A 15541-nucleotide genomic window follows, 5' to 3' on the forward strand; every position below is an offset into this window, starting at 1 on the left:
GTTTATTAGTAGCATGACTCATGTAATGTAATGTGTTTATTAGTAGCATGACTCATGTAATGTAATGTGTTTATTAGTAGCATGACTCATGTAATGTAATGTGTTTATTAGTAGCATGACTCATGTAATGTAATGTGTTTATTAGTAGCATGACAAATGATTGATGGAAAGATGGAGGATCACTCACCCCAACAGGAACATGCAGATGTGAAGAACTTCTTCACGGTTAAACTCCAAGTAAAATATCGCTCCTGAAAAACGGAAACAAAGAAACCTCTTGTGTCTTTTGCATTGTGACTCTCAAGGAATTTGCAAAGTAAAGTAGTGGTTTTCAATTCTGATCCTTGGTGCCCAAAGCACTCCTGCCTTTCTATTATGTCAGTTGCATTCACATGTCCTCCCGTGTCTAAACAGCCCCTGATTGGACAGCTAATGTAGACTGAAGAAAGACCTGTCAGAATAGAAAAGCAGCAGTACTGACCACTGAGACACAGGACATCACACCAGCAGTTAGGGATGGGATATCGGTATCGGGAAATCGGTATCGGGTGCCGATATAACGTAATTCACATATCAGATATCGGACTGACGTCGCTGATCCACATTCCGATCCAGAGTCCATTCATAGCTATCATAGCCTGCACTGGACCATAAAACCACTGTAACATAATGTGAAACAGTGCTAGTAAGTGAGGTAGACACAGTAGCGGTTAGCTAACTCAACATGTCCTTCTTAGTTTTGGAGATATTTTAGTCGCAGGGGTGTTTACTTGTCGCTTATTTGTTGAAATGTTATCTTAGTAATTTTGAGTGGATCAATTGTTCTGTAAATATCTAATGACCTTTATTAATTGTTTAATTGAATATTGTGGAATATTTATGAGCCAGGTACCTAATGCTATGAAATAATTGATTACCATGATGATAACTGATGTCACAGTAGGAGCCAGCTACTATGGAGGCTGCAGCTCCTTGGGAGAGTTACCAAGAGCTCCGGTATCGGAATCAGTATCGGTATCGACGCGTGATTTCTAACCCCACATAGGATAAGCAATAACCACGCCCTGTGGCGCTGGGATTGGCCAGGAGCATTGAAGCCTGGGATAAAGCACCTGGGGTTTTTCATCTTTTAAAATAAAGATGTTTAAAAAACTATTGCTTGTTACATTTTCAGTGCTGTACCTTTTCTCTGGGTAAGAATTGAGCTTGAAATTAACGATACATTATATTATATGAGCTATGAACGTGAACACAACACCGTTTATATTATTGCATGTTTTTGTAGATTGTGTACATTGTGTAGATTACAACTATTATGCTTATTATTATTATTACTATGCTAAGGAAGGTAGGTGACCATCATTCATTTCAATGTCCGCTCTCAATATCGCTGTCTGTTCTCAAGAGCTATTCAGTTGGTTCATGAAATCGCTGGGCTGCGTGCCCTCCAGTGTTGCTCCTGGCCAATCCCGGCGCCACAGGGCGTGGTTATTGCTTATCCTATGTGGGGTTAGAAATCACGCGGTATCGACAGATATCCGGTGCATCTCAACCAGCAGTACTGACCACTGAGACACAGGACATCACAACTCACCAGCGACAACAGAGACGGAGGTGGAGAGGATGTAGTTGACTCCGGCGATCAAAGAGGAGTCATACAGCTTACAAGCTTGGGAGAGAAATCTAAGAAGACGATAACAAAGGAAACAAAGGACAACTGGCATTTGAGAAAATCCACTGATTGAAAGAGCGTTGCTGTATCATGTTCAGTGTGATGAGTCAGCACTTCTACTGAATGAAGGCACTGTCTCAGTAATCCCTATATGAACGCTACCCCCTGGGTGTGTGTGGATGGACATCTTATTTCTTTATATTCACAACCCACACTCTGTCCTAACCAAGGGGCTAGCTGGGTCATGAAAAGTGAAGTGCCTTATATCTGTATTCTTTCTAATGGCCAGCAGGGGGCGACTCCACTGGCTGCAAAAAGAAGTGGAAGTCAATGGGGAAATGACCAATCTTTCTCACTTTATGACCTCAGGAAACATTTCTTAATGGCTTTATCGTCTCAAAGTATAGTTTCAAGTCTTCTTCAATACAGCATGATGTTCATTTTGTAAATGATGGTCCCATTTCATGAAAAATAGATGATAAAGCAGCCAGGCGGTGTTGCAGCTTTTCTCGTCCAAATTTACATTACTTCTGGCTCCAAATAGCCAAGATGGCAAGGGTAAAAATGCCACACTCAAGGCTTCAAAACGAGAGCCCACAAACGAATGGGAGCTACGTCCACATTTTTTATATATATATATATACATATATATATTAGGGCTGTCAAACCATTAATTTTCTTAATCGCGATTAAGGTCCTTACACATCAAGAGCGATGCGAATATACGGCACGAAATTGCGATGCGAGTTTTGACCCACCTGTCAATCACAGCCACAGATGTGTACACGTCGGAAGCGAATTTCTGAAAAATCGACCGTGGTTCGAAAAAATAAACACCGCAATAAGCGAAACTTCGCCGTTGGTATGCACGGTTGCATTAACTGATATAGGTTCGGAAAATACTATTGACGTGCGAATTAATCGCACGAAAAAAACGCTCCCGATGTGTAAGGACCTTTAATCTTGCGATTAACTATAGTTATTCGCGATTAATCGCATCTTTGTATCGCATGTTTGAAATGCCATTATTTTGCATTTGCAATTCGATATTAATAATTCTTACCAGTGTGTCATGATTGGGAATCAAATGAATGCAAATAAATGTACTTTGTGATCTTGAATTTTAGATTTATTTTCAATTCAATAGAAGCGTAATGTTGACAGGAGGTAACAATTAGGTAGCCTTGCTTGCAAGATGGATAACCTTGCGAGATCAAAAGAGATTCTCTCGACGTAATCCATCTTGTCATGCACAGGCAGTTAGGATGATTGGCCGAACCATGCCGGCCCGACGAATCAGCGGCAGCCTTAGGCAGGCTTAGGCTCGTCTGGGCAAGTAGTGGGTACATGGTCTTTGTAGTTCTTTTCACTCGTCAACATGGCTGCCGCCGCGGAAGAGACAGGCAGTCTGAATGAAATTTAATGTAACGTTCCCAATTCTATGTATTAAATTCTAAAAAACGACCCTCAACATTTGGGAAGGCTAAGCAACACAACTAGCTCGTTATAATCGAACGTCATGCTTCGAAGGCGACTTTACGACGATGAGGACGGTGAGGACTGAATCAATGATAGACTACCACGGAGATCAGGCACAGGCACCTTCCTCCGGTCGCAAACGTGACGTCAGAGGCATGGCGATCTGATTGGTTGAAGTTAACACGCACCAGCGGTGATAGACAGATGGGTCATCCAATCACCTGCCAAGTAGCTTGGAAAAAGTGCCCGCTTCTGTCAGCGGGTCGGGTTACTGCATTCCCAGATCGACTGGTTTAGTGAAACGTAATGTGGAGCTAAACCGTCCATCTGGCAGCATCAGGTTAACAATTAAGGCTGTCAAACGATACATTTTATTAATCGCGATTAATCTTGCGATTAACTATAGTTAATCACGATTAATCGCATCTTTGTATCGCATGTTTAAAATGCCATTATTTTGCATAAAAGCATTTTTAATTAGATATTAATCATTCTTACCAGTGTGTCGTGATTGGGAATCAAATTAATGCAAATAAATGTACTTTGTGATCTCGAATTTTAGATTTATTTTCAATTCAATAGAAGTGGAATGTAGACAGGAGGTAACAATTAGGGTTTAATATTTTTCCCGAAAATGAGGCATAGCGGGAAACGGGAAATTAAGAAAAATCCCGGGAAATCGCCCTTTTTATTTTTTTTAAATAAATCTATGGGTTGCTAATTTGATGCTGTAGTGTCTTACTTGCTGATATCATTAATTATTCTCATTCTTATTATAGGATTAAAGAAAAAGAATTAATTTATGTTGACAAACATTATAATTTAAGATAAAAACGTCATATGAAATGCCGTGTTCATTGCATGTGATCGTCTGCTGATAAGAACAGCCTCATGGAAATGTTATTTGACAATAAATAAACGGAATTCGTTACAGCACTTAATTTGGGAAGTAATATTGGACAATAAACAAATGAAATTCGTTAAAGCAAGTTATTTTGCATGTTTCAATTAAGCTGAGATGGATTCCATATTCTGATAGCGTTCAGCAGCCTTTCTATAATGGCCAAACTATTTCATTTACTTTCCAAGTGACATTCATTGTTCAAGTGCAATTGAATCAATAAACTAGTGCAAACAATCACGGCCTGCGCCGCTTGTGCAAAATTCACGGCTTTAAGAATCCGTCATATGCTGCCATTTCTGACAGTATTTCGGCCACCGAGGCTTTTGGTGTTAAGTATGCTTCACTTGCGGGGTTTCTGCGACTCCAAATGTCGCAGCAACCCGCTTGTTGATCGTCCTCCACATCTTATCACTCGCTCACAGAGGTGACATGTGGCATCCTCGTTGTTTTGGTTGTTTGTAAAGTATCTCCATGCAAAATTACTGGCAGGCGTGGCAGCAGAAGACATCGTGGTGGAATCCATCAGCGTGGTGAGCGTGGTCTTTTAATACATCCATGAGCGTGGTGCATTGTTGAGAGATGCTCTCAGTGTGTGACTCACTCAACAGGTTGATGTGGGCTGTGTGGACGAATTACCGTATTAACTGCAGTAATGGTCATTACGCAATTTTATTTAGGCTACAATAGGCTGTACAGCTATTTTCTTCAATTCATTATTTCCCGTTTCTCGCTGTTGTATTTTCCGGGAAACGGTCCAGTCGGGATTTCCCGGGAATCCCGTTTCCCGGGATTAAACCCTAGTAACAATGTCTACAAAATATATCTAGAACCGACTTCCGGCGGCGGCGCTGTGGAGCAGTCGAAACCCAAAATGACACAGCCGAAGAAGGCTGTGTCTGAGCTAAAAACTTTGGCACTTCCATGTGAATAATGGCTCGATATTGGAAACTGAGTATTGATAACGTGTATATCGCGTGAAGCCATTGGAGCCGACCTCCCAGTGGTTAGAGGACCCGTGCATCCGAGACTCTGAAGGAAGAATGAGTGATGAGTCTCGCGCCAGCTAGCTGGCTGCTAGCTGCTCCGGTATGCTTAAACTCGATGTACTTCGGTGATATTTTAATTCCGTTTTACACAAGGTCCAAACTACTCTTGACTTGTCCACTGTGCCATTTGGGAGGTTCTTAAAGTAAAACGAGCCATTTAGAAGCGTATTGCTGTCTTTCTCTTCCATGCCTGCACAGGCAGGAGACAGGAAACAGCTGCAACCGGCTTGACTACAAGTACGGGTGCGGCGAAGGGACAAAATAGCAGCATGGGATTAACGCGATAAAAAAAAAATAACGCGTTATGGTCGTCCCTTAATCGCATCGCGATTAACGCGTTAACGCTGACAGCCCTAATATATATATATATATACAGTATATATACAGTATATATATATATACACACAGTATATATATATACATATATATATATATATACAGTATATATATACAGTATATATACAGTATATATATATATATATATATATATAATTTTTTGTATTATATTATTTTGGTCTATGGTCCTAAGTAACACATGTACAGCCAACTGCAATGGCCATGATGCCCATACATCACCTTCCTCTTTGGCATTCACAGTCCCTCACCTGGCTTGGAAGACCACAGTAGCCACCATGCAGACAAACATGACATAGAAGATGGGGTAGTCGAGCTGCATGGCGCCCTCGATGGTGAGGACCAGCATGCCTGACACCGCCTTCACTGTGATGACAGTGACAGAGCCTGTGTGCCAAACGCCCAGGCGACAAAATGACAGTTAAACACAGAAAAAAAACATGCACGTGAAATCTATATGAGGAGGGAGCCTTCAACATCGCCCCCCCCCCCCCCCCCACTGTTCCAGCCACATTTATGTTACAGAGCCAGTTTTGCACTGTTGAACGTTCAAACTGAGGGGATTACCATATTGTTCAATCTCTTCCAACCCTTTAATCACACCTATGATCAACACACGAGACTAAGATGATGTATTTCCCTTAGGGGTGTCACGGTACACAAAAGTCACGGTTCGGTACGTACCTCGGTTTTGGGGTCACGGTTCGGTACGAATACGGCACGGTACGAAAACGGGGAAAAAAAGCAACAAATCCCAAATTCTGTTTTTTTCCCTTTGAATATGTCTGAATTCTGCTTTTTACGCTATTTTTACCATCAGAAATAGTGTCTAATATGTGGGAATGAATAAATGACCACTATTTAATAAGATCTAGGCAATCCACACAAAAAGGTTTTACTCTAGAGCAGTGATTTTCAAAGTGTGGGGTGCGCCTCCCTCTCAGATGTCTGTATTCCAGCTGTTTGACAGGGCAAAGGCATTTCCCCCCACTTTAAATCTTTATTGTACACAAGTTTGTAAACAGAGCGCATGTGTGGAGTAGCCTAATACTCCCACCAACCCCTCCCCCTGTTGTATTTGTTTTATGTAGCATTTGCGTTTAAAAGCGGCCACTAGGCGGCAGTGTTTCTTTAGTCAACGTCAAAATACCTACATGTTCAGAAGAAGAATAAAACGGCAGAAGAAGAAAAACTTCTAAACCCTGTTGAAAGATACCCCCACTGTCTGACAGACAACGGGGTGGGTTTCACTTTCCCAGTAAGTACGGGAAAGAACCCTGTCAGCGCCTTAACGTTATTGGATGTGAGTTTTGTTTAGCATAATATGATTACGTTCGGTCATCTAATGGATTATTGGAACATGACAAGGAGTCATCGCCTCTTCCTCACCGCAGCTTGCCTGTCTGCATCTGAGAAGAGCCTGGTGACGCGAGGTTAGTCTGCATCCGCAGATGTCTGCTTGACCGGATCACTCATCCCACGCGATGTATGTTGCTTGTTTACAAGTTAACAGCTTTGTCAGTGTTATGTAACGTTTAGCCGCAACGCGCAACTATAAAGGACTTTGTCGCGGCTACGTAACGTTACATTGGCAAGCTTACCTCGTTGGCTTGATGTTGACAGAATTTGCAAAACAGCTTATCGCCACAAAACGTCCCATTCTGTGAACGCGGATTTCTATGGCCCTTGTGTTGTTTTGGTGTGTCTTCTTCTGTGGCGTTTAATTCAATTCAATTCAATGCCATTCAAACAGCGTTTAGGTGCTTCTGGATTTGACGTATTCGTCGTGTCGTTTCATGTACCGTGAAACGAGGTACCGTGAGGGTCGTACCGTAAATTCACGGGACGAATACATGTACCGTGACACCCCTAATTTCCCTACATGGTTTTTATGTTATATATTTTTTATTAGAACAGAGCATGTGAACTTGGGCATAAGGGAAATTAATAATCCATCCACATACAAAACATTTAGGCAAAAAGAAGCAGATTGCAAACATTTTCTACCCCCCCCCCCCTACTCATCAGAAGTATTTGCATGCAGAACACTTTTGTTGAGACAAAATGTGACAACAGAAGAAATCAATCAACAAGTTATTAATGATAAGCTTTGAAAAATGCTACCATCTGTAAAGGGGAGACTCATGGGTACATTCAGATCAATTGAGCTGAGAGGTCAAGGGACCCCTTTGAAATAGTTTGCCCTCGCCAACATTTTTACCTATGTTTGGAGCGTTATTTAGCCGCCTTCCCAATAAGCTAGCATAGTATGCTTGGTAGCAATGGATGCCTTAGGTCTTCTAGTTTCTTCTGATAACAGGAGCTATTGTAGCTTTCAAAATGACCCTGCTACAGCCATTTGATTGCCCGTGTTGGCATTGGATTGGAGTGTTGGCAGACCACTCGCGGCCCACCTGCAGTACCTCCACGGCCCACTAGTGGGTCGCGGGCCCACAGTTTGGGAATCACTGGCTTAGGGTATGAAATTGATTGGCTTTAATGGTGGAGACTCACCCAGTAGAGCCACCAGCAGCAGAATAACAACGAGGTAGTTAGCACTGCGCTGTTTATAGAAGTACAACAGCAGGCTGAACGTGATGATCTCCAGGAGCTGTGGACAACAATCGGAAAAAATAAACACGTTCATATCAAATAAACAAAATGGGGTATTAGTGCAGCGTTTTGCCATCTTTCATAACAGCACAATGATCTCACAGCCAGAGACAGACATTTACACAGGTCAGCGAGGCTCTGTGGGATTCGGGTTTCAGCTGGATAATGATTTTCTCCCCAGTTGTACTTGGCCAATTTCCCCCTGCTGCCCTCTGCCGATCTGGGAAGAGCCGTAGACTAGCACCATGGTTCCTCCGGCACATGTGCAGTTGCCAGCCGCTTCTTCACCCGACAGCGGGGAGCTTCACCGGCAGGACGTACAGTAGCACGTGGGAGGATCACGCTGTCCCCACCAGTTCCCTTCCCGCCCCGAACAGGTGCCCCCCCCCGACCGAACAGGGGAAGCGGCAGTGCAGCGACCAGGACACATACCCTCGATCCGGCTTCCCACCCATGGACGCCGGCCTGACCAAGCCGAAGATAACGTGGGGGCGCGAACCTGCGACCCTCATGTTGGTAGGCAGGGGATCTGCCGCTGCACTACCCGGACGCCCGATAATGAATGTTCTTCACATGCAATACGACTGGCCGACACCATTTTCATTCTGAACCTGATAGTCCCGGGTAAGCCCAGAGGTTTAAAACAGAGATTTTTACAACCTTAATTCATGCACATTATTGTGTTTTTGTTGACTAAAATATCATAGCAATATCATATTGTTTAATTATTTTCTATATGCTTCCTGAGGCAAAAAAAAAAAAGAATGCTTACTGGACTATACGAGGGATCAGCCGAGCAGCATTTTGGTAAACAAACCGCGTCACTGGGTGGCAACGGCAATGGACCCCTATGGAGCCTGAGTTTGAGCGTCTGACTCTAGCCGGCTGACCGTGTTTACAATTTAAAAACTACGACACTCCACACAACTTTAACACGACGTGCATATATTATACATCAAACTCTTGAGCTAATTCTGCTCTCACTCAGAATGTCAAAATATAAGCGATGTGATGTATACTTTTTGAGATATTAACGTTTGTTTGGCACAACTCATACTATTAACTGCAGCGGGGTTACGCATTTCTGGGTGGCAAGTGACGTCACGCCGATTCGTCCTATAGAAAAGCCTTGGCACAGATATCCTACTGAAATAGGAAACAATATAGTGTGGGGTGAGAATGAACAGCAGCAGGTTTGAGGAAAGGGAACAACAGAGAGAAAGTGTGCAGCCTGGTGGTTAGGCAGTGAAACTTCGCTGTGCTCATCCACTCTGCTCACAGCCCCTGGTGGCTGAACCATTCAATAGACCCCTTTTATGTTTGTAAACAGCCATTACGTATTTTGTGGGCGGAGCCGAACTGCTTGCAGAAAGTGACAGCTAGCGGTTCAGCTGTCATAGAATTATGGAAGATCCGGATGCCTTCTCCACATTATCTTAAAGCTTTGCCAGCAACAGACAGGTTTCCTGAGCCGTGCTCACTGTCAGGATGGGTCTAGGATCCAACAACTACATTGCCAAAGTTGCAGTGCCGGACATCGTCATATTCCTAGTGGGAGATTCCAGCGTCTATACCGGCGATCCTCAAAGTCCGGACTCCGGTCCGCATCCGGACCGAGACGCCATCCTATCCGGACCGAGCCCTATAACCTACAAATCATTGATAACTTACATTTTCACGGAGCGTTTCTATTTTAACCGGCACATGCTTTTCTAGTCTTTACGGTAATACTGGTTCATCTGCCAGGAAGCTCACAGACCAATGAATGCGCTGTAAATCATCGCACGTGATGCTACTCGGCCAATCAAATAAGTGAATCGTTTCTCCCTGTCGTTTCCTAGTGCTGCTGTGAGAGTGACACACGGACAGAGGGGATGCGAGACATAGAAGTAATTCCACATGGCGTGGTCAAAACAAATGACTCTTACATGTCCATTCATTGTTCTTACGGGCAGATCAAAACCAGTATGTCTCGGTTGAAGTGCGATCCGATCCTGACCATCGATCCTGACCTGTCTATGGAAGCGCCACACATGAGCAAACACACGTACACACACACACACCAGCGCACGCACACACATTCACTTGCCCGACGGCATGAGAAGTTTGCATTGGGAACGCTCGACAGACAGACACAGACAGAGGGGGCAGATGGATAGATAGATATATGGATGGATGGATAGATAGAGATAGATAGATAGCTCACTTCTCTAAAGAGAAAAGGTGGAGCCGGAGGTTTGTTGGCTTGATTTAACAGTCAGTTGTATACAGACATTGTACCATTAGGCTACTTCAGTCATTGAGTTCAATGGCACTGAATCATAACGCAAGCTACTTTACAATGTTCTGGACCTTTGCTTAAGAATATTTTCTCGAACTGGACCTCTTTGAATTTTAATTGAGTGCCCCTGGTCTATACAGTGTGGCAGCCCTCTCACTATGTGCTGTGGGCTCTTTACACTGTACTGATGAGTTGCTTTCAGTCTGCAGGTCCTGGCTGGGCAGAGGCTGGGGCTGCCTTGATCAGCTGATCTGGGGCACCTGGATGCTCCCTGTATGGACCCTTCTCACGCGGCCATTTTGTGTCGAAAAGGCAGGGTAAACACAGGTGCAAGCAAAACACTAATGAGGGTTTCAAACTTCCATGATTGGAATTTGGCAAACCCTCATTAGTGTATTGCTGTAGTGCTGTAGTGGGCTCATGCTGAGTGAACTTTGATGTTTATAATATATATAATATATAATATATATATATATTTATATATATAATAATAATATAATAGCTACTTTTTGTTCTGCCTTTAAAACATGTGGTCTCCCCTCATTTGTGCCTCAGTCCACTGAGCCTGGCCTGTTACAATACGGCACAGACGTCTTTTTCCCGTATTCTCGTTTCGGCCTCACTGGTTTCCTCAGGAGTTTATAATATAAATATATAAAAAAATATCTTACCAGATACAAGAGGACAGGCCATCCTACAATGTGTTTCACAATGTTCACTGCGTTGAGTTTCTCATGAGAGTTTGGTCCGAATGTTACGAAGAGGTAGGTTCCCCCTATGGTCAGGACACAGCCCAGGAAGGACAGCGCATAGCGCTCTGAAATAGCACACAGTGTCCATTCAGTTCGCGCAGTAAGAAAAGTGATATTAACTATAACACTGCCCGATCCACATTGTCCGCAAGCAAAATTCTAGTCACAAATATATTGTGTATAATACAATATAGTATACATTGAAACTTACTTGCAAACTCTTTTGGCTTCGATTTCTCACGCAGAAAAATAAGACCCAGAATTGAGCTTGCTGAAAAGAGGAAAACACAAGATGTCAATAATAAATCGAATCACTAAATCACTCATGCTTGAGTCAACTACAGTGGAATCAGCTGATAGTGATCAACCGCTAAATATTGATCAAAAAGCTTGGTCCCGAATCATTCCTACACACACGCTGTTTAAATCATTCCCGTATAGTGATCAATACTCTGCTTACACTGATCATGTTGGGCCTTGTCCCACCTGAGGAACAGTTTCTTCCCGCAGGCCACGAGACTCCTTAATATGCACAAAATAATGCAGTAGTCGTACCGTACCGTACTGCAGCTGCTACTATTACGGATGCCTAACGTTTAATTGTAAATTTGGTAAATGGTAAATTTAAGTGTATGTTTAATAAGGTGCCTAACGTTTAATTGTAAATTTAAGTGTATGTTTAATAAGGTACATGCTATTTGCACATGTATGTATAAAACGTCGAATTTGGAATGTCTGAACACGTCTAAGTATGCACATGACATGTGCACCTATGTGCAATGAATATGCCACTGTCGTATAAGCCACCGACTTGTCTTATTGCTTATTGATGCCTATTTCTTATTGCCTTATTGCTTATTGATGCCTATTTCTTATTGCCTATTACTCATTGCTTGTTGCCTATTTGTACTATGTCGTAAACGGAGTCCACTGCACAAGAATTTCACACGTGGTACTTGTACCATGGAGTGACAATAAAAATCTTGAATCTTGAATCTTGAATCTTGAATCTTGAGAACAATGGGGGGGATTTAAAACTACAGTAATTTTATAATTGTTTTACTTACAAACTGCAAAGAAAATGAGCCAATGAGATACAGCAATGATACTCGGTGCATGTCTGTCTCTATTCACCTTAGCGGTTGCCGGTTGTCAACTTCCTGTTTACATTTTTTCACTAGCAAGGACGTGCGCGCCGCTGTCAAAGAGTGGGAATGTGTGGCTTATTTGATCCGAAATGGCTAAAAATAGTAACGTTGTGTGGTTGCATAGCGGCGATATTTAACAAAAATGAGGTCGATGTCAATTCACTGGTACTGTACGGGCTTATTTTAGCCGAAATGGCTAAAAATAGTATGTGGTTGATAGCGGCCGCTTTTGTTTTGAAGGCTAAAACGTCCAAACCGGAACTCTTATTATTTGGTCATTGAACGTAGCTTTAGCGGTCTCTCGCTTTCAAGATTCAAGATATTGTCACTCCGTTGTACAATTATGCACGTGTGAAATTATTGTGCTGGGGGGCTCCATTACAAGACATAGGTAGGTACAAAGTCACAACAATTATTATGATTATTTTCAGTCTCTTTCGCTATGAACGGTCCTGGGCGGAAACAGGCAACCGGCAGCTGGAAACAGGGAGGGAGGGTGTCATGGAAGCGCCCACGGTCTCACCAGGAAACTGGTGAATATGGAGAGATCACAGCATCTCTCTGTCTACGTGAGAACGCTGTCTTTGAAACATCTGGAGGCCTAACTTACTGTATGGATTTTAAAGTCAATAACATTCCTTTACTTTGTTAGTTACTTGATTTATTTACTGTATTCATGTAATACATATACAAATGTCAATTATATGGTAATATCCATGAGAAATAAAGAAAAAGAAAAAAAACTTATAATGATCATCCGCATATACAGATCCTTTGCAAAAAATGTGAATATCATGGAAAAGTTAGTTTTTTTCCATAATTCCTTTCAAAAAGTGAAACTTTCATAGATTATAGATTCATTATTACACACAATTTCTAGCCTTTATTTGTTTCATTTTTCATAATTTTGGCCTACAGCTCCAGAAAAACCCCAAAACAGTATTTCAAGAAATTAGAATAGCGTGAAGAAAATCAGCAGTTACTTCTCAGTTATGACTGACTTCAGCCTCAGTCCACTCCCCCTGAATCTCCGCCAAATCTTTGAATCGTCTTTGCTTGACAATCCGCTGAAGCCCACGGTCATCATCCATGTATTTCCATGATATTCAAATGTTTTGGAAAGGATCTGTATAGTGATCAATTTGACCCCGTCCCAAGGTGCTCACAATAAGAGGAGTGCACTGTATCACTATATTCCCAAAGGTATTTCAGTGTTTACACGCAATATATGAATGATTCTATTGAATATGCATCACTGACAACATATTAGGGAACGAATGAAAAAGCACAAACACTCACTTAAGATGGACACGGCGTTAAGCGGGGCCACGAGAGCCAGGGGGGCGAAGGCGTACGAGAGGAAGTTGGCTGCCTCTCCTAGAGTGGCGAGGACCAAACCGCACCACCAGGTTTTAGTCCGGTAGAAGGCACGCGGGTCCTTGCTTCCTGCTAGCGTCACATGGCTGTATTTCTGTAGACCAAAGAAGAGAAGAAGAACACACTGGTGACAACAAGCAGCAGGCAAATAGAAAAGCTCAAAGGAATAGCTAAAAGAATCGCTTGCAGAAAACAAAACACATGAGCTTTAAACAAACACGAGGTGGTTTAGCAGTTAAAGTGACAGTGGAAATGAGGAGGAGGAGGAGGAGGGGCCCTGGTTATTGACACTGTCATGAAGACTTTTCACAACACTCATCTAACAAATCCCTCAAGCCATCAGGGCCATTTGTTGTCATAACAGAGGCAGAAACAGCGGGCGTTTCTGTCCGCTGAGCAGGATCCAGCGACATACCTGAACACTTAAAGAGATGCTGACCAGCACATTTCCAAAAATAGCAAGCAAAGTCCCAATGAGATTGTCCTGCAGAGAGGGAGGGAGAGAGAGAGAGAGAGAGAGAGAGAGAGAGAGAGAGAGAGAGAGAGAGAGAGAGAGAGAGAGAGAGAGAGAGAGAGAGGCACATTCAATTAATTGTTATTGTCTTAAATAATCTCATCCATACTGGCTAAGCTTGATTATAACCCAAATTATAACGAAAAATTATGATATTCCTACAATGTTCCTTATACCCTATACAAGTCTGTGACGTTACTCAATAATGACTTTAGTGATCATATCGTACTTTTTGTCAGCTGCATCATTACTATCGGAATTTACAGTTTTGCTGGGATATGATGCCTTCTTTAAAAATGTATGACTGACAAGATTATAGCTCCTGTTTTGTAAGGCATCACTCCACATGACGGGAAAAGACATTATGACAGGTTTTAGCTAGTATGTGACACTGAAACTGGGACAGATGTATCGATGAGCGATCACAAAGTGTCAGGATAGGTCTCTCTCTCTCTCTCTCTCTCTCTCTCACCGTGTAGGAGTTGCCGTCGGCTCTGCTGTAATCCACCGCCATGCTGCTGGCCTTCAGAGGCAACTCGCTAGTTTAGTTTCCAATAGCAGAAATACATTTAATTGACAGATTTCTCATGTTATCCATTAGCCTCTCGTTTGTTGATGTTCGTCTCTATCTGTCACAGCTTGTAAGGTGAACCGCCATCTTTGGGCTGGCTGGCTGGCTGGCTGATGATGAGCAGCATCGTACTTCCGGATTTGATTCCACCTGCTTCAGGCAAAGAACGTACATTGATAAGAAGCAACCTCTCTCCATTGACATCAGCGCGCAGCAGCAGAGCAACGCCTCCGCCATCTTGGCCCCTAACCTGTCTGTCTATGGTAAAAAAACAGCACCCAATAAAACGCCCCGCATCCAAAAGTACCTCTGCCAGTTGAACAATGAAGAAATATAATAAATATGCATACTATTCTCATTATTTACTTATTTATTCAATCTATCAAAGAATGAAGCAGATATGCCTCTAGCGTCTGTTTACAAAAATGCATATGAGTTTGTCGACTCTTTCCTTTCCACCCTCTTTGCTTCAGGCAAGGATCTCGGATAGCTGCGCCGCTGACGCACGAGCGCACGAGAAGCGCAAACCACGTGACGACAGCGCTGTCACAACGTAGGCTAGACTAGTAAAAAGATGTTTTGTTACAACTTCCAACGAAATTCGCCTTCAGTGACAGTGATGAAGATGACTTCACTTTAATAAGGCGACTGTAATGCTGCGCTGGATTCCACTTCCTTGTCAAACACACCACGCGCAGCACACAGGTTCGTTTACAGAGCAGCGTCAGGTTAGAGAGCCATCTGCTGCACACTGTCACACACCATAGTAGGCTGCCTGTGTCAGTCAGCTGAGGAAGAATTAAATAACTGTATTTTATATTTTTGAGAAA

At 42.8% G+C, this 15541-nt stretch overlaps 1 protein-coding gene across 1 annotated transcript; it reads right to left on the bottom strand.

Annotated features, from left to right (window-relative positions):
- Window positions 1–183: 183 nt before the first annotated feature.
- On the bottom strand, window positions 184–14803 carry nipal3 (NIPA like domain containing 3; the record flags this gene model as incomplete). The annotated part of the gene is made up of 9 exons (XM_083633556.1): window positions 14613–14803; window positions 14042–14110; window positions 13549–13720; window positions 11313–11372; window positions 11021–11166; window positions 7970–8066; window positions 5707–5842; window positions 1595–1683; window positions 184–251 (listed from the first exon to the last, which is right to left on the bottom strand). Exons 1-9 carry the CDS (start codon window positions 14652–14654, stop codon window positions 184–186), a joined length of 879 nt encoding a protein of 292 aa, XP_083489682.1. The 5' UTR covers window positions 14655–14803.
- Window positions 14804–15541: the final 738 nt, after the last annotated feature.

Source organism: Poromitra crassiceps (assembly GCF_964638095.1).
Source record: "Poromitra crassiceps genome assembly, chromosome: 3".
In the NCBI taxonomy this organism is placed as follows: Eukaryota; Metazoa; Chordata; class Actinopteri; order Beryciformes; family Melamphaidae; genus Poromitra; species Poromitra crassiceps.